Here is a 21583-nt window from a genome sequence, read left to right on the forward strand (position 1 = left end):
TGTAACAATAGATCCCTTTGTTCCGCGGATGAACTAAGTTTTTTCTTGATCTTCGCGGGCGAGTGGGATTTGGTTGTACCCATCGTGACGATCCATAAAGGAGAGGAGTTCGTGACCACAGTTTGGTCGACTCCGTTTGGTCAACGCGAGGCGGAAAGCTATCTTTAGCGTGGGCCCCGATTGACATTTGTGAAATCGACACATAAGTTTAACCGCGCCATTCTTTTGGGGACGGCGACAATGTTGGCAATCCACTCGGGGTAGTCTACCTTTTCGATGAAACCGACTTGTTTGAAGTTTTTCGACCTCGCCATTGATGGCTTTTGAAAGCGCAGGATAGTCGACGCAGGTCGTTGTCGAACCGGTCCGCATTGGGGTTCACATTTAATTTGTGGCATGCGGTTAGGATCGATTCCGCACATCGATATACCACCAAGCAAAACATCTTTATTCATAGATAAGAAATTTACAAGTTGTGATCCGAAAGGGTCGAGGTTAGCCCCTACATACACAAACTTGGGGTCGCCTTCGGTGCCAAGATTCACTTTTTTTTTTTCATTTGGAGTTTTTTATACGGTGATGGCTAAACATTGCTTAACAACTCGCTATCGTAGGAGATCTGAGCACCTGGTGGGACGACCTGACTGGTCGCTGAATGTGGAGCGATCTTCTCGGCAACGCCGTGGGTATCCACGACACGAGGGGGCCCCCGGCCGCAAGCATATTGATGGAGCGGCCGCGGCCGACAATTGTGGCGCTTGATATGAAATGGGACGATCTCTCAAACTTTAACCGACAAAGGTAATGACCATAAAGGTAACCGACGCGTTGGTTCGAAGCTAGAGGTCCGCAGACCGGGCGCATCGAGGACTCGGGAGCGAAAAGCGGTATCGGCAGTGGAGAGAACTTCTGCCTGGAGGAGCCCCCAGCGTTCTGCTTGGCAGTTCGGGGTTGGATTTCTGCGACTAAGTCCCGTGCCATTGTGTAACCGAGGGTCCTCGTGATGGTGGGAAGCAATTCACGAAAGCAGTGCATCCGTTGATTGACTCGGTTGCAATGGTACGCCTCAAGTTGATTGTTTCAAGTTCCATCATGCCTCGAGGTCCCGGAAGCGGAGAACTTGATGTAAAGTAGATGGTACGGCCTGTGATCCGATGAATCCAAATATAAGCCTCTAGGATGGCATTGTATGGCTTAATTTGTTGCCGAGAACGCAGAACCGAAAGTATTATGAGGGTAATTTTATCTTCGCGAGATCCCACCGACATCGGGTAAGATAATGTCACTAATGGGGTCGGCTCGAGCCATTGAACCCGTAAAGGGGCGATCGGGTCAACGAACCGGACTTGGGGAGGTTCATCTCTTGCATAGTGTGGTAAAATAGGATGTCACAAGAACCGCCAGTGGTCGATCAGACGACGCTTTGATCGTTCGGGGCCATCGATTTTGACATGAACGAATTAAACGCGTCATTATGAGGAAGGCAAACTTTGCTTAAGTCGGCCTCCGGAAAGTGATATCGCCGCGGCCGCGACTGAAACCACGCTGGGCGGAGCTGCCTGCGGAAGTAAAATGATAGACTTCGAAGAGAGCCAACCCGCCGTCTTTTCTCGGGATGAGGTCACGGAATCGTCCGAAAAGTAATCACATGAATAGTGCGAGCATTGTCACGATCGGACGAAAGTCGCCGCTTTCTTCTCGCGGACGAGATCGATCGCGGGAACGCCCTCATCGTGGAGGACGAGCCGGTATCCTCGGGCGGTAACGGTGAGGTGGAGATCGACCACGCATTAACGACGAAGCTATCGCCTTATGACGCAGTCGCCATCGAATGCTAGTGTAATGTTTGATATAACCAGCCTTCCACCGTGTCTTGGAGATAATGCTTCGAGCCCCAAAGATGCATCGTTTTCATGGCACTTTGCTTTATGAAATGCAAAAAGGCTTGCCAGTCGTCGACCGCGGGTTGCCCGATGGTTGGCCGGAAAAATGAGGCGCCGCTTGATCTTATCCAAGATGTGGACCGGGGAGCGAGTGGAGGACAAGAACTCTCTCGCCGTTATCCGATCGCACGAAGCCGCCGGTGCAAGTTTAATTCCGGCGCGCTTCTTGCGCCGGGGAACGATCCGAGACTTCGGCGACCTCGCGGGCTCTCTCGCTAAACCCATGGAGTTTTAAGGTTTCCTCGCGAACTTGATGTATTTGTCGACGCCGAGCGTAGAGCTCTGACGTTGTCTCTGGGCGTTCCTTCATCAACGACCTAGCAAGGTCGCCATTTCAAGACTCGGCAAGCATTAGAAAAAGCCGCTGTTAATAAAGATTCTTTCAAGCCACTTTCCATGCCGCCAGATTCGGCCTTGAATCGCCCTAGGAATTCACTTAATAGTTTCGCCTCCTTGAAAGATAATTGAAAGAGAATCAAGATCCGCCTTCTTCCGCCTCGTTGCAGGTAACGCATCGGGCCGGGCTTAACAAATCAAGAAGTCGCCGGTTGTTGATAGAATCGACTCGCTGAGAAGAACCAATCGAGCGCCATCCTCGAGGTCGGGCCGGAAATAATCTGCAAAGTGGAGATAATCGAATCCCGGGTGAACCAGTGAAAGTGCCGACTTTGAATATAGCGAGCCACATGTTGACCGTAATGTGCCGCCGCCGCATACATGGAAAGCGTGGGTCGGATAAAGTCGCGGTGGAGAGGATTTGCCGAGGACCCTCTCGGTGAACGGAGATGCGCCGATACGCCTTAAGCATCTTGTGTACAACTGTGGACGAAGTCTTTCTTCGCAGAGGTCCGCCAATTCTTTTGGGACAACTCGTTAAGCCGCCGATTAACGCCATTGATGCCGTGGTTCAAATCCGTTTCCGAATTTGTTGTTGCCGATAACTATCCACCTGAAGCCAGAAGGTAGCATTTTCCTCCCCGAAAGCAAGGAAATGCTCTCATTCGTTACTCCTAACCGTGAGCAAGGTTTTGAACTTTCAGGTTTATGCTAACCATGCTTCGTGGGTCGGAGAATTAGAGATGATCTCAAGTGGTTCTCCAAGAATCGAAAAACCACGCGGCGCCAATGTAAAGGAGCGCTTTGGTTTTTTCCTAATTACTACTAGGATGAAACGGAAGCGGTTAGGATTTTTGATGTGACCGAGATCGCCGTGAGTTTAACCGCCCACGATCTTCTTCTCTTTTTTTTTTTCCGGGAGAGAAGAATCGTCCGACGAAGTTCCGTGAGGGTGGTATTTATAGAGTTTTGAGAGAGGAGATCCTTCCGACACGCGGTATTCTTTTGTACAAAAATGTAGGTGGAGATCGCGGATGAGTGTTAGGGTCGATCCGTTATGATTGGGGGTAGATGCGTAGTCCCTATTTCCGGTGTTGAGATTACCACTAAGATATTGGCAATCATTACCCCAGTGGGATGTGTTTCTATCCAAGCGTTCTATATTCGATGAAGTGTTCAGACCGAGATGTTCGTTCAGCACCACCTACTCGAGCTACCGCAGTCGGTCTTGGAGGTCGCCTTGGATTAATCTATGAGTGCCCGCTAGAGGCTATTGTTCGTGTCCGTCTTGGAGTTCGCTATCTTCGGGTCCTTTATGCTCCACGCTGAAAGTGCGATGCCCCTATGAGGTATCGCCCCCCCAACGGTAACGCGTTACCTCAAGGTGTAAGAGTAGAGTGGAGAGGAAGAGTTTGAAGTTTGAGATAAAGGCCAAGTTCTTTGTTCTTATACAAATTTCGTGATCAATCTGCCCTTGTTATGGTTGAATATTACGAGTGTATAATTTAATGTACATGTGTGAAGACCATGATAGATCTTTTTTTTTTTTTTTTCGCTAATCTACCATGATAGATTCATAGATCATAGATGCAGTAATATTATAGGGAAAATGAAATCACGAGATAGATTTAAGTCCCAGATATATGGATATGAGGTGACTGTTTTTAGGAGTCATTATAAAAGCTCGCATGAAATCGTGTCAAACTTTTGTGTTGGCATATTGGTAATGGTGCAAATATTGACATTTGGTTGGATATGTGGATTCCTACCATACGTGACCATAAATAATTTGGGCCACCACCCAAACTAAACTAGTTTAAGTTTGTAACCGGTCTAATTGATCCCATAAATAAAGTATGGAACTTGGATATTATAAACGAGGTTATTTGTCTCAGAGTAGTAGCGCATTTAAATTCTTAAGATCCCACACTCATATTGTTTATGGCGACACTATTAGATGGTTAGGAGAGAAGAATGGTAAACTCACAATTAAATCAGTGTACAAGTATCTTAGCAGTGATTACCAAGAAAATTTACATTTTTTTAGAATTACATCCGGCACCTCAACATGCACCTTTTCAACGGGTAAATCACTTCTTATGGAAAGCAGTAAAAATGTCTTACCGACAAAGGAAAATTTGAGTTATGGGAATATAGTCGGTCATCTACCTCGTCCAAAATGTAATAACAGGTGGAGTCAACCTCCCATGCTCTCTTCCATTGTACTATGCTTAAACGATTTGGTCCGATTCTCGGTCTTGGCCTAAGAACTGAAAATTGAAATCCAAGTGATAATCTCAACTCCGTCTTGAGTAGTCTTATCAATCAACACAATAATAAGCATGATATCATAGACATACTTAGCTCTGTAGCTACAACCATGTACTCCATATGGATCGATCGGAATGATCTCACCTTCAACAATAAGCAAACTCCTATCATCACTATCCTCTTCAGGGAAAGCACTTACATCACCAAGAACAACCAACCACTTATCAAGAGTATGTACCAATTGGCCCAACATAGGCTCGGATTGGTCTTATATATCTACAGATGCATCTTGGGTGGACAATTACCCCGTAGCAGGCATTGGTTTTGCTTTATGGAACTCTGCAGGTATATGCATTTGTGCAATACATGACAGAGTTAGATTTGGGGGTGCAGAAAAGGTTGAAGCAGAGCTATCCTTGAAGGATTGAAATTAGCACAACGGTTGCAAATCAATAAAGTGACAATATTGTCATACTGTCAAACCCTTGTTGTTTTAGAGCGTAGAGGAACAATGTTTTCTTAGGGAGCAGCGCCTATAGCTCATGATATATACTTTTTATTATCTAAATTAGTTAAGTGTAAATTTTATCATATGTTAGTAGGACCCTAAACTTTGTCGCCCATAGTTTAGCTTTTAGAGGTAGACGGGCCCCTCCGTACTTTTGTCTGGACCCTGTTTCAACATGGTCCTTAGTTGAGTTATCATCGAGTTTGTAATTTTGTAACCTTAGGGAGTCGGCCTTTTTAAGGGCTAACTCCCTTTTGCTCAAACAAAAATGACAATTTTGATATCATATCCATAATGAGAAATGGTGGGTAGTTTGTGTTTTGCAAGATTGGGATGTACGACTATACATGTATGTGTAGCAGTAGTGTGTACATGGAGATAATGTGATATGTGGAATCCAAATTTAAAATTTTGATAGATTTATACATGAACAGAGAGTCTACACAATTAAATGCGGGTCCTGTGTTGGGCTAGGGGTGATAATTTGGCCCTTAGGCTCTCAACCCGTCTAGACCCGGCCCTCAAAATTGCATGTTCAATCCCTCAAAAGTTGGCCCTCACAGATTCTATCTCTATTTTTCTAAAGACATAAGAATTAGTTTTGTATACTTAGTTAAAACTGATAAATATAATTAATCAAAGTATGATAAAAATAAATAAAAAAGCACCAAAAAAATTAAGTAAACTAGTAAAGTATAATTCGACCCGGCCCTCATTTGGCCTTCAAAAATGAAGGTCGAGGAGCGGGTTAAGGGCTCGAGTTTTCATGCATGACCGTACTCGACCCGGCCCTGGGTTGACTTGGCCTTCAATCATGAGGGCTTTTATGATTTGAGGGTAGGGCTAGCACCCTTTTATCACCCATAGTTGGGCACTCACAGAATTGTATTAGGCAGGCCCCCAAACAATACTGGGGTGTATTTGTGTTGGACATAACATACGGTCCACTACACCCCCCACGCCCAAAACCCAACTTGTAAAAAAAAGAGTGTCAATCCCATAAAGTGGGGTGCCAATACCGCGCCCCTAAAAAAAGGGAAAACCAGTTAAAACCAATTTCCTTCTTCTCCTTCAGCCACAATCCACCATTTTCGTTTTCTTTGTCTCCTCCAACCTCCAACCACCACCAAAGTTTCCAAAGAGATTAAATGCGCCTCCATTTTCCATGAAAATCTATAATAAATCGCGATGGGGATACTACTAGCGTAAGCACAAGTTGAGATATGTCGGCAACAATTTGAATCTAAAAGCAAAGACGTCCCATGACAAACACGAGGAATCTTTCATTTAACTTTCTTTGTTTCTTCTTTAACTTTTTTTTCTTAAGGATTTGTTTCTTCTTAAGACATCCTATGAGAAACAGAAGCAAGGATTTGTTTCTTCTTTAACTTTAAATGATCAAGTGATAAGTATAGAACTCTTAAAAATCAAATCGGTGCTTCCGAAGTCTTTGATTCTTTCACATAGCAATGGTTAATAATCGAAGTATTTTTTTCCCAAACGACCTAGTCATGATTTCGCGGCAACTAGATGTCGTAGAACTATCGGGCATGTGGGGTGTAAAAGGACATACAAAAAATAACCATTATTGTTTTACTTTTTGCCAAAGGAGTGTCAATCCCATAAAGTGGGGTGTCAATACCACGCCCCTAAAAAAAAGGAAAACCGGTTAAAACCAATTTCCTTCTTCTCCTTCAGCCACAATCCACCATTTTTTATCTTCGTTTTCTTTGTCTCCTCCAACCTCCAACCACCACCCAAGTTTCCAAAGAGATTAAATGCACCTCCATTTTCCATGAAAATCTATAATAAATCGTGATGGAGATACTACTAGCGTAAGAACAAGTTGAGATCTGTCAGCAACAATTTGAATCTGAAAGCAAAGACGTCCCATGACAAACACAAGGAATCTTTCATTTAATTTTCTTTGTTTCTTCTTTAACTTTTTTTTCTTAAGGATTTGTTTCTTCTTAAGACATCCCATGAGAAACAGAAGCAAGGATTTGTTTCTTCTTTAACTTTAAATGATCAAGTGATCAATATAGAACTCTTAAAATTCAATATGGTGCTTCTGAGTCTTCGATTCTTTCACATAGCAATGGTCAATAATCGAGCACTATATTTTTTCTCCAAACGACATAGTCATGATGTAGGAGTTTAGTTCACATGACCCCACCAGCCATGTCATGTATATTGGTCTCGAACGACACCAAGAGGTTGTTTGAAACATCCATATTTAAAATGCTTGTGTTTTCAAATACACGTACAAAATTTGATCAAAATTACATAAATTAAAAAACACATACAACTAAAAAGACACAATTACATTAAATGAAAAACACAAACAAAAAATTGATTTCATTACATGGGATAATTATTACATTGACCCCTCAATTTTATTACTTCAATCTTGACCAACATTTATATATATATCTGATCCTTCTAAAAAAAAATAACTACTTAAGTTAACTTTAAAATAAGTATGTAAGTAAAACCTCACCTATAAAATCAATTCAAATCTATTTTTTTGTAGATATGATATACTCAATATTAAGATCATCTCTACAAAATTTCAGCGCATTTGAAAACCTCTAACATTAGCAAAAAATGATTACAAAAACTTAACATTTCTGGACCGTTAGATTTTCTTTTAAAGATGCCAACAATTTTTATCCATGTTAGAGGTTTCCAAATGAGTTGAAAGTTTGGGAAGATAATCATTATGGTGAGTGTTTCATAACCACAAAAAATTAGATTTGAATTCATTTTGTAAGTGAAGTTTTACGTACGTACTTATTTTACGTTAACTTAAGTAGCTACTTTTTAGAGAATTAATTACTGTATATGTGTGTGTGTGTGTGTGTATGTGAAAATTAATTCAAAGTGTTCTTCATCATTAAGTGGTAGACAAATTTTGATTTTTTAGGGTTGGGAGAAGGAGTGAGTAAATGGGTTGAGCTTTGGGAGATGGAGGGCAAAATAGTTGGATTTTAGGGGGTGTATGATATGAATCATATGATGGGGAAGAGGGTAAGGGCAATAGAAAGTTACAATATGTTACCTTGATATAATTGGGGAAGGAGTAGTGTTACACGGACCTACTTTTTAGACCTACTATTGCAACTCACTATTTGGATAACGTTGGTTTACATTGTAATACACACGGACACATATCTCTATGTAAATCAATGATTAGGACTTTTGACACATCGTAGGTTCAAATAGTAGGTCAAATAAATGGGTCGGTGTAGCATTATTGATTGGGAAGTGCCCAACACAAAACATGATTTTTAGAATAACGACAAACTTGTAATAATTCTTTCTTTTGGGAGAGTGCCCAACAAAATTTGGGCGATTGCTTAATGAAAACCCTTATATGCAAAGCATGAGCCGAGGAAATTTCTCCGTGAGTGGGTAGAAGGAACTCATTTGAGGTAGTGACCGAATGACCTCCGCTACATACTTCTACTAGCGATGTTTCTTACTTTGCCTCTCTTTGATTCAATTTTGGATTATGCTCACTTTAAAAATTCTTTTAATTTATTTTCGAGCATAAAGGCCTTTGTTTTACTTTGTAAAAGTACGGGGGAAAGCAAGCCTTAGTCCACTATTTTCTGGCATCGATGAGAAATGACAACATCAAATGCATAAATAGAGTCACCCAGGCAAACCAAACCTCCTCCTAATGCCTAGCTAGGTGGGCCTGAATAGTAGGGTTTTTTTTTTTTTTTTTTTTAGGTGGGCCTAAACAAGTACTACTAATTTAGTTTGTGTCCCAAGTTGAGGGGGGCCTACGCCCTACCTGGCCTCTACATGGCTCCGCCACTGTATGCAAGGACAAGTTACATGTATATGCTTAACCATATATACCAAACTATGAACTCATTAGAGCATTCTCAATGCAAGTCACTCATATTCACCTCCACGTAGGCTCAATTTCCCTCTTTTCTACCGTTTTGGTGAAAAGCAAGGTGAGGCTGCCCAATGCAAAGGTAAATATTACGGGTTAAGGGCGGAGAGTACTATTATAGTAGTATAATACCCCTTGGAAAGTTGGAAGTACTAGTAGATGGAGAAAATACACCCAGCTAAGCAAACACTCGGCTCAGACAATTGAAAGTCCACATAAAGTTAGGAACTTAGGATTGCGTTTCTCTTTCATTTATTATATGCTCTATCATAATATACGGTATAGAGCTTTTTTTGCACATAAGTAAGGTATATAATTTGTGTGCAAAAAAACTCTATCATGATATACTTTTTCCTATAGAGGAAATTGTTGGAAAGGTGCTATAATCGTCCCCAAAGTAGGAATCTGAATGTATTTGAAGTAAAGATTTAAAGGCACTTACAATTTGAGGAAGAAGACAGGTTTTAGGGTCACTAGATTTCAGACTGCTAGGGTCATGTAATCAATTGCACTATTAAGACGGAGGCCCACTTCTTCTTTTCAATGAATCGTTTATTTATTCAAATGCTTATTAATTTACTCGCTTGTGGAAGCATATAAAGTCCAAGCTAATTAGTAAGTGAACTAGTGATGCAGTCAACTTGCAATTGGGAGGATGAGTTTTTCGCTCGTTTTAAGTACTGCGCGCTACCCTACAGTCCTGCTGAACAGCCTGAATTGAGTGGTAACTTGGTTCCTTCATTTCCAAAAGGGAACATTCCGTGCACATAACAAAATAAGATAGATGGAATTGACGTAAAGACACCATTGCCTATTTGCCTCCATAATCTCTGGTATTAACGATTCCCTGATATAAAATTTTCTTTATATTATAAGATTTTTCTGGTTACAATCGTATAACTGTAATATTATGGGCCCTAAACCCCTAATATTATTCCCTTAATCAATGAAACTATGAAAGTGCATGTCTCCTAACTTACAATTCATTATTAAACTAAGGTATATAGAGTCTTAATTAATTATCTCTAATGTCAAATTAAAGATCAAGGTATCACTGTGTCTGCCGACCAGTTGTTCAAATCACACTACTTAATAACTCGTCATGCATGGTATGTTTTGATCTTCTCTTAGCTGTTTTTTCTTCATGAAATTCGTCATGAGACTTTCACGTGTAATATGTCCTGATGTCACATAGCACCCCATGTTACTGTAACATGGAACTTAAGCTGTCAATTAATTCAATCTCACCACGTGGCAGTACAATCCTATGATCACAAGATTGATTTGCATCATTGACTCCAGCTTTTTTGGGTTAATGTTCCTTCAAATTTCAGTCTATGGCTCTATGCTGGTCAATAATTCAAAAAAACAAAATTGGTTCCAATTTTTCTCCACATTATTTATTTGTCCTTGGTCTGAAAAAAAAACATTAATAAGATAAATGTGAGGAATGTCTTTATCTGGGGAAGGATCATTCAATAACGTGGTTTAGATTTCGTCCAAAAGGGATGTTATATCTTAAGGTAGACAAATTTTGAACGCGACTTTGTTCAACTGCACAAGCAATAACAAGACCATCCGCTGAATTGACTCTTATATCTTGTTTTCTATTAATTAGATACTGATTCTACGGGTCTGCTTGTTTAAGAGTAGAATTTTCCAAGTAAATTTGAGCTAGAATATACTTTTTTTGTAGTTCAAAACTACTGAAAAAACTTCACAGTTAACAACACACTCAGACCTATATATGCTCTAAAATCAGCCATCAGTGAACCGGTACGTGCTTCCTGTGGCTGGAATTAGTTAGGCACATGGGCATCACAGTTTCTGGAAATCATGGACCATTTCCTTTTTCCAGTTGAGGTCTATGAATTACTAGAGTCCTTCAAATGGAAGCTGCTAGCGCACACTATCAGAATGGCAGGATGCTATGAATGCAAAGATCAGCAAATGCAAAATCGAAAATGAGGAAGCCCAAAAGTTGAAAGTGTTTACTACTCAAAGGTCAAAGCCCACGTTATGTGGACAGAAAGCTAGAGAAGTCTGGGCCTTTGAAACGACTGAACTATTGTCACCCACATATATGATGATTGATGAGACAACGTGTAACATGTAGAAAGCTTTATAGTCAAGTAAACCTGAGGTGAACAAAATTGTAGTTAGAAATTCAAATACGCAGAATAACTGAAAACCACATAACAGATTCATTCATGGTCCCCACCAGAATCTTTTCTTGGTTCAAACTTAACACCACCTGCCTCTGCTCCTTCCTCAAAACTCGAAATCTTCTAAAACCATAAACTTTCAGTTCCTAAAATGGAAGGTTTATGCACTAGATTAGATCTTAAACTCACTTCAAGATGCTCCACATCTTCAAAATTCAATCACAGAGCTTCTTCTCGATCATATCGACTTCGAATTTCACAAAAATGGACAGAGCCATCTGCTGAGAAGTTGAAGTTACCACCAAGTTTGGTTGAGTCCACTGTGAGAAGCGTTGTTGGTTTCACAGCTGCTGCTGCTGCAGCTACAGCTGTGATTTGTTGTGATTCTCCAGCTCTTTCTGAATCACTCACTGTTGCTTTCCCTGTTTCTCAAGCTAGTGAGGTAATTTAATTTGTATATATTCATTTTTAGTTCTTAGTTAATAATCAATGTAACACTGCTTTTCGCTTTATATTTTAGTTTGATAATTTAGTGAAACTACAGTTTCTCAAAAACAAAATAAGTAGTTTATTAATTAATATATTGTCAATGCAGGTGCACTGCGTTTGATGTTAATTAGCATTTTGTGAGACTTTTAAGTATATAAACAATCAGTGTGCAATCTCGGATTCGCTAGAAGTCACTTTATCTAGTGATAGTTAATGTTTTACTTATTTCAGTAATAATAAGTGTTTGCTACTACTTCATTTTAATACTAAGAAGTCTAAGAGATCCATGGCCTAGGCTAGCTAGCGACCTCCATTGGACTTGGGACTTAGGAGTGGTGCTTTCCTAGGCTCAGTCTCAAATATAAAGATTTGTATGCTAAATGTTTTTCGCACAAAAGATTGCTAATATTTGTCGTGGTCGCTATCAAATACCTGGAAGACACTTTGTAACTTGTTGATTTAGCTAAACGTGTCTACCAACTGATGAGTGAGTTGAGTTTGAATTAGGGGTGCAATGACAATTTACTCTTGTAAGTTTAATTATGATGATCATCACGCCCTTCCTTTTTTTTAGGTAAATACAGTTCAGAGAACACTTGTGGAAACTTGGGGTTTGATTCGTGAAACCTTTGTAGATCCAACTTTCAATCATCAAGGTAATTGAATGATAACCAACAGTGAGTAGTCTGAATTTATTGGAATTACATAAGATGGAGTAAGTTGTGAAGGGATTCATGTTTGGCAGATTGGGACTCAAAGCTTCAAGAGACCATGGTGGAAATGTTTCGATTAAGATCATCAGATGCAGCTTATAAAAAGATCAGTGGAATGCTTGCTAGTCTTGGCGATCCATTTACTCGGATTATAAGCCCAAAGGTCTTAGCCCCTTCAGCTCCTCTTATAGCAACATTACATAATAAAATGAAGTATAGTTTCTATGGTTTTCATCCCCTCTTCCTTGGAAGTGTTTGTCATGTAACTGAAGATAACACCTACACAGCATTTTGTTTTTTATAACATTTAAAGCTATAATGGAAATAAGCTCCGTTAACCACAGAGGAGAATTCCTCCCTTTTCGTTTATCCAATGTGTTACTGTAATATGCTTTCTTAGCTGATTAGGATGTATATATAGTTCAAAGTACCTAACCCTTGGTTAAAAAAATGAAGGAATATCAAAGCTTTAGGATTGGGAGCGATGGAAATTTGCAAGGCGTTGGCCTCTTTATAACTGCAGAACCAAGCTCTGGACACCTGGTTAGTTAGACACATCTATTCTTGTAAACTATTGACTGTTTCTTGTAGCATCTATGTGGACATAGAGTAGTACAGTTTTACTTGACAGCTCGCACACAGCAGTAGTGGAGGAACACTAACCTCAATAACATAATATTGATCTATTAGAAAAAATTTGGGCAATCAAGGACCAAACCATGTATGAATATATAGTTTCAGCATACAGTCTAAGCTCTTAGATGTCTATCCAAGACTTGCTACAGTATGTAGATAGATCATCACTTTTGTCTTCTATTCTCATAGTGTGATATTTGTTGGCTGACTTTTCAGATGGTTATGTCTTGCATTGAGGGGAGCCCAGCTGATCACGCTGGTATACATGAAGGGGATGAGCTTATTGAGATTGATGGTAAGCTAACAAACTTTTCAAACTTATTTCTCATCTGATACTCCATGGAGATCAGCACCATTTTGAAATCCAGCCTACAGTGTCATGTGAACCTTGGATTTCTATATTGCAAATAGCGCTTGTAGAAGTGACAATAAAACCTCAACTTCCAAAGAGTTTCACCACACGTTTTTTTGAAGTGTTTATATATGTGACCCTGATTGCGGAAGATTGGAAGAACGGATCAAGTTAAAACCATATTTTTGCTTAATATATTGGACATATCCAGGGGAGAGGCTTGATGGTGTTGATGGTGAAGCAGCAGCACAAAAGCTTCGTGGGAATGTTGGAACAACTGTAACTGTAAAGCTTCAAAATGTAATTTCTCTGTTATATATTTAATCTTTTCTTCTCATGTTTTAGTCTATTTTTTATTAATATTCATCTGGGGTTAGTACACGGCGTAGTAGAAGGGCAAATCTGCAATAACATCTCCATGTAGAAGACGATCATATACTACTTTACCAGCATATGCATGCTGCTTTTGCCAGCTGAAATTCTCAACAGTAAGATGCAAAATAAGTATGAATGTGCATTTCGCAGCTGAACTTGGAACCTCGCCCCTAATGCCAGACATGGCTACGGAGGAATGAGTTTCTCTTGATAGGAAAATATTATTAGCATTTGAGTAGTGAAATCTGATTGTCAACTCACAGTGGGCTTTGGACCAAGCTAACTGATTGATATTTTAATTTTCCAGGGAAAGGCTTCGGGAAGTGGTTCGAGTTTCAGAGAGGTATATATTCAACGCTAACATAGTATCCAATTATCTCTATATTTCTAACGCCATGCATGAAAACACATTTTCTACACTCTAGCTATTAATCTTTCTATGGTGCCTAGATGATATATACATTTGGGACAATATCTATACTAGTTTCTTTTACAAACCTGATACGAATATAACCAAAATTTCTTCATAGGTCACATTACCCCGTGAGTTTATCAAGATTTCTCCCATCTCTAGCTCTGTCATCCTTCATAAGACCCCAGATGGCCATCTAGCCAAGACTGGATATGTGAAGCTGTCAGCCTTCTCTCAGGTTCGTATGGCCTAGACTTGTTTATCATACCTACATAACTGGCCTGTTGTAACTAGTCATGTTTACAGTTGGAAACTGTCTCTTTAATTATGTAGTTGGTATTTTCCGATGACACATCACTTCTTGTTCTAATAACTAGACTGCTGCTGCTGAAATGGAAAATGCTGTTCAAGAAATGGAGGGCCAGGGTGTACAGTCATACATACTAGACTTACGTAACAACCCAGTAAGTTTTTTTCCCTCATTTCTCCAATGATATGTCAATAGATATTCTAACTCGTGCATTAAATGGCTTACAGGGAGGTCTTGTTAAAGCTGGATTGGATGTTGCCCAGATATGGCTAGATGGTGATGAAACCCTTGTGAACACAATTGATCGGGAAGGGAATATGTTACCTATCAATCTGGTTGATGGTCATGCCCTCACGCGTGATCCTCTTGTTGTTCTTGTAAGTCATGTCGGACTCGAGTTTTTTTTTTTTTTCATCACTAGTACTGGTTACATTGCCCATGTTAAATTGAAAAAAATGATTTGCATCAAGATGCTAGTTAATAATAACATCTTTCTAGGTAGCATATTTAACGTTTGAATAAGTATGATTGTATATATAACTATTGTCTTTATTATCTGAAGATGTCGCAATGTCTCAGTTTGGCTATGAAGTGGAAGTTTTAATCTCTTTACAACAGGTGAACGAAGGGAGTGCAAGTGCTAGTGAAATTTTGGCAGGAGCATTACATGACAATGGCCGAGCTATCCTTGTGGGGAACAAAACGTTTGGGAAGGGAAAAATTCAGGTACTGTTTTCTAGTGACTACTGCCCACCATACATATTCGTTTTATGTTGGAATCGCAATATTTAATCCAATTCTTTCAATCTTCATTGCTTCAATTTTGTTTTCCAGAGTGTTACTGAGCTACATGATGGATCAGCTCTGTTTATCACAGTTGCAAAATATGTATCACCGGCGCTACATGACATTGATCAGGTTGGCATTAATCCTGACGTGCAATGCACAACTGACATACTGAATTCACCTAAAGAATCATTCTTGAAGAAAAAGAGCACTTCCTCTCTCGAAACAGATTCATGTATCTTGGTTGCTGAGCATGAACTAGATATTCAACAATCCAAGGGTTCTGCTTCATAAATTCATAAATGAAATGTATCAGAAATTCAGAATTTGTATAGATTTATCAAAATTGCAAGTCCAAAAGCGTTGAAATATATCACAAATTATCGATTTTCTTCTTTGAACATTTGGCATTTTGATATTTTTTAATGATCAGCTCAAAATCTCAAACCTTGAAAAAAATTCCCCTTCCTCAAAAAACTGTAAAAATGGCAGCCTTGTTGGTTTCACGTAGATTGACAAGCAACAACAAAAAACTTGTAAAGCCCATTTCTTTACACCATCATCTCCTTTCTCCATTTCTCCCCAACACCCCTACTTCATATTCAACTTTCTCCACTCATCAAAAACCCTCCATAAACCCCTTCACCACTCTCTCCAACTTCATATTTCAACCCCAACAAAAACCCAATCTCAAATCTTATTACTCAACTCTTTTAACCAATCCCACTTCTTCAATTTCACAAATTTCTCAATTGAGAAAATTTTCATCTTCTAATGAGAAGGGGAAGGAAGCCCAACAATTTAAACACCAAGAAATCGAGGGGCCGACAGTGGAACGAGACGAATCGGCACTTGCAAATGAAATGAGACAAGTTTTGGAAGGTTTAATGAAGACTAGTTATGATTTGAGTAAAGTTATTGCAATATTGGGACTTGTACAGCTTAGTTGTGGAGCTTGGGTGGCTTATACTACTCAAAGTTCGCCACTTTCGGCTGTTTCGATTCAGAGTTTTGCTGCATTTGCGTTTCCGTTTTCGTTGGCGTTTATGTTGAGAAGAATGTTGAAGCATATTGGGTTTTTTAGGAAAATGGAGGAGATTGGGAGGTTGCAGATATTGACTTTGAGTCTTCAGGTTGTTAAGAGTTTGAATACGTTTTTCGTGAGAGTTCGTGGGGTTTCGTATGCTTGTGTTGTTGGTATGTTGGTTGCATTGTTATTTAGTACGTTTTCTAAATGATTGTTTGGCCAATTTGCATTGTTATAATGAATAAGTTTTTTTTTTCTGAATTATTGAAGTGCTTGTTTGAATCTTATCTCTTAATATATTGTATTGAAAGTTTACACTTTGTATTTGAAGTTTTGGGTTAATGCATTGCTTCACTTAACCAGCTTTGTTTTTTAGTATGTTTCAAGTCATTTGCTTCTAGTGAGCAAATCAAAATATATACACATTGCCAAATGAAAGCCAGAAACTTACCAAAAAAAAAACCAGACAACGTGTTGAAATGAAACTGCAGAATGTTAAATGAGCCTTTTAGTTCAAATTTTGGCATTAATTATAAACAGTATTTCCTCCTAATTTGGGGTTAGCAGGCTCGCCACCGAGCTTTTGTGCATCCATGAGACTCTTTGTCAACCAGATTGCTGTTTCTCTGGACGAGACCACTTCTTCCCCAAATGGTCTTAGCACATTTGCAAGTTCTTCAAGTTTGTCCTGTTGAAGTAACTGAGCGCATAGCTCGAGTAGAGACTCTAAAGCATCTGCCCTTTGCCGGAAGGAGCTCACGTTTTCCCATTTTGCTTGCATTTCGGTACTACGTGTGATAGTTTGGATTCTTGTGGACGAGCTTTCTTTGTGATTCACACTCATTTCATGAGTACCTTCTTTCTTTGTTTGCTGTGAAAGGAAAACACTAGGAGTCTTGTTTGCTTCTTCATCTCCACAGGCAAGTGTTAGTGTGCTTGTAGATGATCTGTTGTCTCTGGCATCACTTAGTGAATTAGAACCTGGATTTACTATAGCCTCTGAGCCGTAAATATGTTTTGTTTCATCACCATCGACCACAATTGATATTGCTGGTGATAGCATTTCATGCTGCGAGGGCCTGAAAAATGTATGTAATGTCTCTCCATTGGTCTCTGCGGTTCTCTGGCTGCAGCTGCTTAGGACCTCCTCTTTCTCAGCTTCTTCAGAGACTATTTGGGAACTCTGTGTCAATGGATCCTCTATTGTCATTCTGCTTGTTGGAATTTCAGCCTCTATCAGTTGTTCAAAGTGTCTCACTTGGGACTCCTTCGTACTTACTCCCTTTTTTGCAACTTCAGTTTCTTCCACCTGTTCACAACGTTTCAGCTGAGACTTATGTTCTTCATCTTCTTGGTGAGTAATTGTTGAGCCCCCAAAGCTGGTTTCTGTATCTGTGCTTTCTAATTTTTGGATAAAGTCTGGATTTGCATGCTCTTCTTTGCCTTTTCCTTTTAGACCCCTATCGACAATGTATGGATCGCGGTGACAGCTGGTAGGATCCACCCTTTTCGTCTCAATTCTGACATCAGGAATAGAGGTAGTTAATGTATCACTGAAGATTACATTTTTTGTTTTCGTTCGAACTTGTCCTGTAATTGCCCCAGCACTAACTACTTCTTTTGATGCGTCTAGTGTGGCCTTTCTCCCTCCATTTTCCTTCCCAGTCCTAGATTTGCTGTAAGATTTTGTGCAGCTCGGTTTGTCATCTGAGTAGTTTGCAGACTTTACAGGAAGAAATACAGGAGACAGCTCACAGCATTGAGCAAGGTATGGTTGTAAATGGGAATGCCTCAAGAGCTCAGCAGCCTAAATTGTAGAAAGATGAGATGCTAAATTGTTTTGTTTAACTAGACAAGACAGATTAGGTTCATTAAACTTACGGTCGGTCTACGATCTGGGTTCTTTCGTAGCATGCTCTTGATCATGCGTTTCCTGCAAAGTGAACGCGATTCTATCTTAACTGAAATTTTTCTAAGCTGTATACCAATTAGTACATTTGCAAAAGTCGGACTGTAAATAAAATGGATGATGAACATATGGTCCTTGACCCATTATTGATTGCAACAGGACTGAAAGTAATTTGGATTTTGGAAGACCAACACTTACAGTGATGACGAATACTCGGTAGGGAGTGGGGAGATAGAGGATCTGTTTATCTTGTTGATTAATCCAGCCATATCCTGTTTGATTGAGATATCGTTAATGGTTAAATTCAGATTGGGTCTTAAGACACTTAAAAGAAAATTATAATGCACTGATAATACTCTTGGGGATTTAAAGAATATAGCTTCAGCTGAGGCTTACTGGAGCTCTAAATGCAGGTTGGTGTGCAGCAATTTCGAACATACAACAACCTGTTAAACATCATCATAATGCCAATACTTAGAATATGCTGATCAATTAAACCCATAGAAATAAAAACAGGTTTCTTACCTAGCGACCAAATATCTGATTTGTAGCCGTAAGGGATATCTGTGAGTAGCTCAGGGCACATATAGTTGGGAGTGCCAACAACCTATGTAAAACATCATGAAATATTGTTAGTTGGTCCATAAGCATTTCGATTTTGGACTTGGGTTTACAGGAAAGGAAAATGGAAAGAACTCGTGTTGGAGAAACCATTTAATATTCTTTCAGGGCAGTTGAAGATCTATAACAAACTGTCTGAGTTAATAAGCCACTGAATGATTAGAGTGTTAGAAGGACTGCTTCTCAATGTGTTTTCACCCAAAGAAATTTTTTGAGGCCCATACCGATGAAGCAAGGTCGTCTTTGTTTAACAACTTAGCAAGTCCAAAATCACCTGAAATTTCATATAGGAGAAACTACATTTAGATAGAATGCCAGACTAATGTAGAAAAAAAATAGTTCTTTGCCAGTAAAATGGTATAAACAACAGTGAGAAAAATACACTGCTAACTTACCAAGCCGAATGTCGTTTTCCTTTGTGAGAAATATGTTTGAGCACTGAAAACAGAAAGTAAGTATTCTTTAGAAGGCGGTGTTAGAGCAGACTGCTTCAAATTTAGAATGAGGACGCCGTACCTTGAGATCCCTGTGGAGGACACGGTTGGAGTGTAGGTAGTCCAAAGCTAGCAGCAGCTGGGTCAGCCATTTACAGAGTTTCTATAGAATTGTACAAAAGAAAAGTTTGTAGGTATATGCCTGAATATCAAGTAGAGATGCCCCGTTTAAATACCATATTCTTGTTTTGAGGTCTTACTTTTTCAGGGGGGAATGTTCCTTTAGCCTTCTTAATCATGTCAGCCCTGATCAATCCACAATGACACTTAGCTATGAGGCTAATAATATCATATCTTATAACATCAAAAGATTTACATGCATGCAAATTGCAAATACTTACATGTCTCCTCCTTCACAGTAGTTTGTCACAATGCAAATACAGCATGCCTGCACATCCAAGTCTTATATTAGTTGTAGTGGTAATGTGGGAATACCAGTTACAGAACAGATTTATTTACCTTTTCAACCCATGCATCTTTGTACTCCACAATGAAAGGGTTATTTAGTTTTGCAATAAGCTCCATCTGCAATTGAAGACAGTCATTCTTATTTAATTTGAGAGAAACGAGTTACAACAACTTTAAAACTTGGGAAATCGACTCAACTTGGGTGAGTTAACAGTGTAAGCTGTACTGCTCACCTCTTGATGAGCCGTGCGCTTGAACTTCTCTGTTTGCTTGACTAACCGGATCCTCTTTAAAACATACCTAATTTTATAGAATAGGGGGAAATTAAAGGGAAACAATTTAGTTTGATATTACCTAAACATGCCTAATGTGGTATGATTTTCTGATAATGTGGCAGGCTCCTAAGGATAAACACTCTTTGCCATTCCTACAGTACTGGGGCAATCCCCAGACGTGGTGAACAAGATGTTCAGGTCTAGGGGCCAGCTGCGTGTGCAGAATAAGAGTGAATCTGTTGAGATTGCTTACTTCTGTTTCTCTGTTTTGTGGAGGACAAGAAATGCAGCTCCAAATGCCCCTCTGCCAATCTGCTCTATCACTTCATATTCATTCATCTTCGAAACCATTTCGTCGTCTTTCATTTCCATTACAGATAGCACCTTCAGAGCCTAGATAGATAGAGACAATACACTATTCTGAATCTCAATTTGTATGCACAACTCACGTCAGTTGATGTTCAAGACTCCTATATCATAAATTATAACACATGAACGAAGTGTGGCATTTACTTTAATCACACTAGAAACATGAAATGTCACCTCGAAATTAAATTCTATATTTATGCATCAACCGATCTCAATACAACAGATAAAACATAAACCATAAGAATGAGTAACAAGTAGACATTAGAGTTGAAAAATTACTTACTAAATAATGTGCTCTAAAATCACTGTTGGACAGAGAGTCCCAAGGAGTTCTTGTTGAAATAATATTTTTAAAGAAGCTGAGAAAATAGATATAAGAGATAGGAACTTTGTTAAAAGTGGGGGGAGAAGAGTTTAAGTTTTGTATTTAAAAAACTAAGGCAAAAGCAAAAGCAAAAGTCAAGTGGCAAGTATGCAACAACTAAACAAAAGCCATTCTTTGCTTGTATTTCCAGATTCCTTGGATATCATGACTACCAGCTTAGGAATTTTCAGGCGTGTGGTTGAGGGGTCACATTCATCAACTAATAAAAACTGTATAGGATAAAATTACTCCATATTTGCAAGTTATGGCCAGGACTTTTGATGGAAAGTTGTACGATCAATCAATCAATTGCTCCATTATTTGACTGCAAGTTATGTTTTGATTTAGTTTTCATATTTTGGTTTCCATTGGCAAACTATTTTTTTGATAGACTGATGGAAATCATTTGACATTTCAACATTTGGATGGAAACTAATTGATCAGTTGGATCTATTTCCAAGAACAGACTTGCATATATACAGGTCATTAAAGTCTTTGAAACACAAAAATGAAGTTTGGTGATAGTCTGAAAAATATCGTGGAACGCAATTCAGATGCCGACTGTATGGTAAACATTTTTTTTCCAACATTCTTGTTCCAACGCAATTCAGACGCAATTCAATAATAATGCAACATTCTTGTTCCACACTATTAAACAACCCACACCTCGTAAGCCCTAGAATGCCACCTCATAAGTTATATCCAAAAGTTAGGGGGTGGTCTTGCCTCGTACGTTAGATCCAAAGATTAGGAGGTGGTCTTGGATGTCCAGTACTACCCTTCTTTGTTATATAGATAGGCTTAAATGTTTTGCCAGCAAGATAACAAAAGAATGACGTGTGATAATACAAATAAATTTTGTTGGATCAAGTTGTTCATAACTTTAAGAATAGTCTTTAGATCCTTCGCA

General features: G+C 39.3%; 3 protein-coding genes across 6 annotated transcripts; 2 read left to right on the plus strand and 1 right to left on the minus strand.

Moving 5' to 3' along the window:
* The first annotated feature begins 10609 nt into the window (after nt 1-10609).
* LOC147484894 (carboxyl-terminal-processing peptidase 3, chloroplastic-like) lies at nt 10610-15607 on the plus strand. Of its 2 annotated transcripts, XM_086570495.1 has the most exons (12): nt 10610-11575; nt 12197-12278; nt 12368-12498; nt 12792-12878; nt 13188-13266; nt 13535-13623; nt 14006-14041; nt 14229-14348; nt 14488-14574; nt 14648-14797; nt 15039-15146; nt 15255-15607. In XM_086570495.1, the coding sequence occupies exons 1-12, from the start codon at nt 11285-11287 to the stop codon at nt 15498-15500; spliced, it is 1506 nt and encodes a 501-aa protein (XP_086426621.1). In that variant the 5' UTR covers nt 10610-11284; the 3' UTR covers nt 15501-15607. The 2 variants fall into 2 exon arrangements, with proteins under 2 accessions (XP_086426621.1, XP_086426622.1); XM_086570496.1 differs by lacking the exon at nt 12792-12878 and having other exon boundaries at nt 11124-11575.
* Nucleotides 15608-15631: 24 nt separating this feature from the next.
* On the plus strand, nt 15632-16555 carry LOC147484895 (uncharacterized). The gene has a single exon (XM_086570497.1). The coding sequence runs from the start codon at nt 15632-15634 to the stop codon at nt 16442-16444; it is 813 nt and encodes a 270-aa protein (XP_086426623.1). The 3' UTR covers nt 16445-16555.
* Nucleotides 16556-16707: 152 nt separating this feature from the next.
* Nucleotides 16708-20733, minus strand: LOC147484896 (serine/threonine-protein kinase Nek6-like). 3 transcript variants are annotated; one of them, XM_086570494.1, is made up of 14 exons: nt 20593-20733; nt 20194-20333; nt 19899-19965; nt 19717-19782; nt 19599-19645; nt 19458-19503; nt 19280-19360; nt 19159-19201; nt 18988-19037; nt 18668-18749; nt 18539-18588; nt 18341-18414; nt 18115-18166; nt 16708-18040 (listed from the first exon to the last, which is right to left on the minus strand). In XM_086570494.1, the coding sequence occupies exons 2-14, from the start codon at nt 20310-20312 to the stop codon at nt 16760-16762; spliced, it is 2058 nt and encodes a 685-aa protein (XP_086426620.1). In that variant the 5' UTR covers nt 20313-20333; nt 20593-20733; the 3' UTR covers nt 16708-16759. The 3 variants fall into 3 exon arrangements, with proteins under 3 accessions (XP_086426620.1, XP_086426618.1, XP_086426619.1); XM_086570492.1 differs by having other exon boundaries at nt 20194-20410; nt 20593-20714; XM_086570493.1 differs by lacking the exon at nt 20593-20733 and having other exon boundaries at nt 20194-20444.
* Nucleotides 20734-21583: the final 850 nt, after the last annotated feature.

This window comes from Coptis chinensis, chromosome 7, assembly GCF_015680905.1.
Source record: "Coptis chinensis isolate HL-2020 chromosome 7, ASM1568090v1, whole genome shotgun sequence".
NCBI lineage: Eukaryota > Viridiplantae > Streptophyta > Magnoliopsida > Ranunculales > Ranunculaceae > Coptis > Coptis chinensis.

Excerpts from the sequence above, each read along its gene's own strand:
- LOC147484894 (XM_086570495.1), top strand. The coding sequence starts at position 11,285 with ATGGAAGGTTTATGCACTAGATTAGATCTTAAACTCACTTCAAGATGC. Across the intron at positions 12,279-12,367 it reads TCCAACTTTCAATCATCAAG|ATTGGGACTCAAAGCTTCAA; the intron begins GTAATTGAATGA and ends CATGTTTGGCAG. Across the intron at positions 12,499-12,791 it reads CTCGGATTATAAGCCCAAAG|GAATATCAAAGCTTTAGGAT; the intron begins GTCTTAGCCCCT and ends AAAAAAATGAAG.
- LOC147484895 (XM_086570497.1), top strand. The coding sequence starts at position 15,632 with ATGATCAGCTCAAAATCTCAAACCTTGAAAAAAATTCCCCTTCCTCAA.
- LOC147484896 (XM_086570494.1), bottom strand. The coding sequence starts at position 20,312 with ATGGAAATGAAAGACGACGAAATGGTTTCGAAGATGAATGAATATGAA. Across the intron at positions 19,966-20,193 it reads CACAAAACAGAGAAACAGAA|GTATGTTTTAAAGAGGATCC; the intron begins GTAAGCAATCTC and ends CTATAAAATTAG. Across the intron at positions 19,504-19,598 it reads TACTGTGAAGGAGGAGACAT|GGCTGACATGATTAAGAAGG; the intron begins GTAAGTATTTGC and ends TGGATTGATCAG.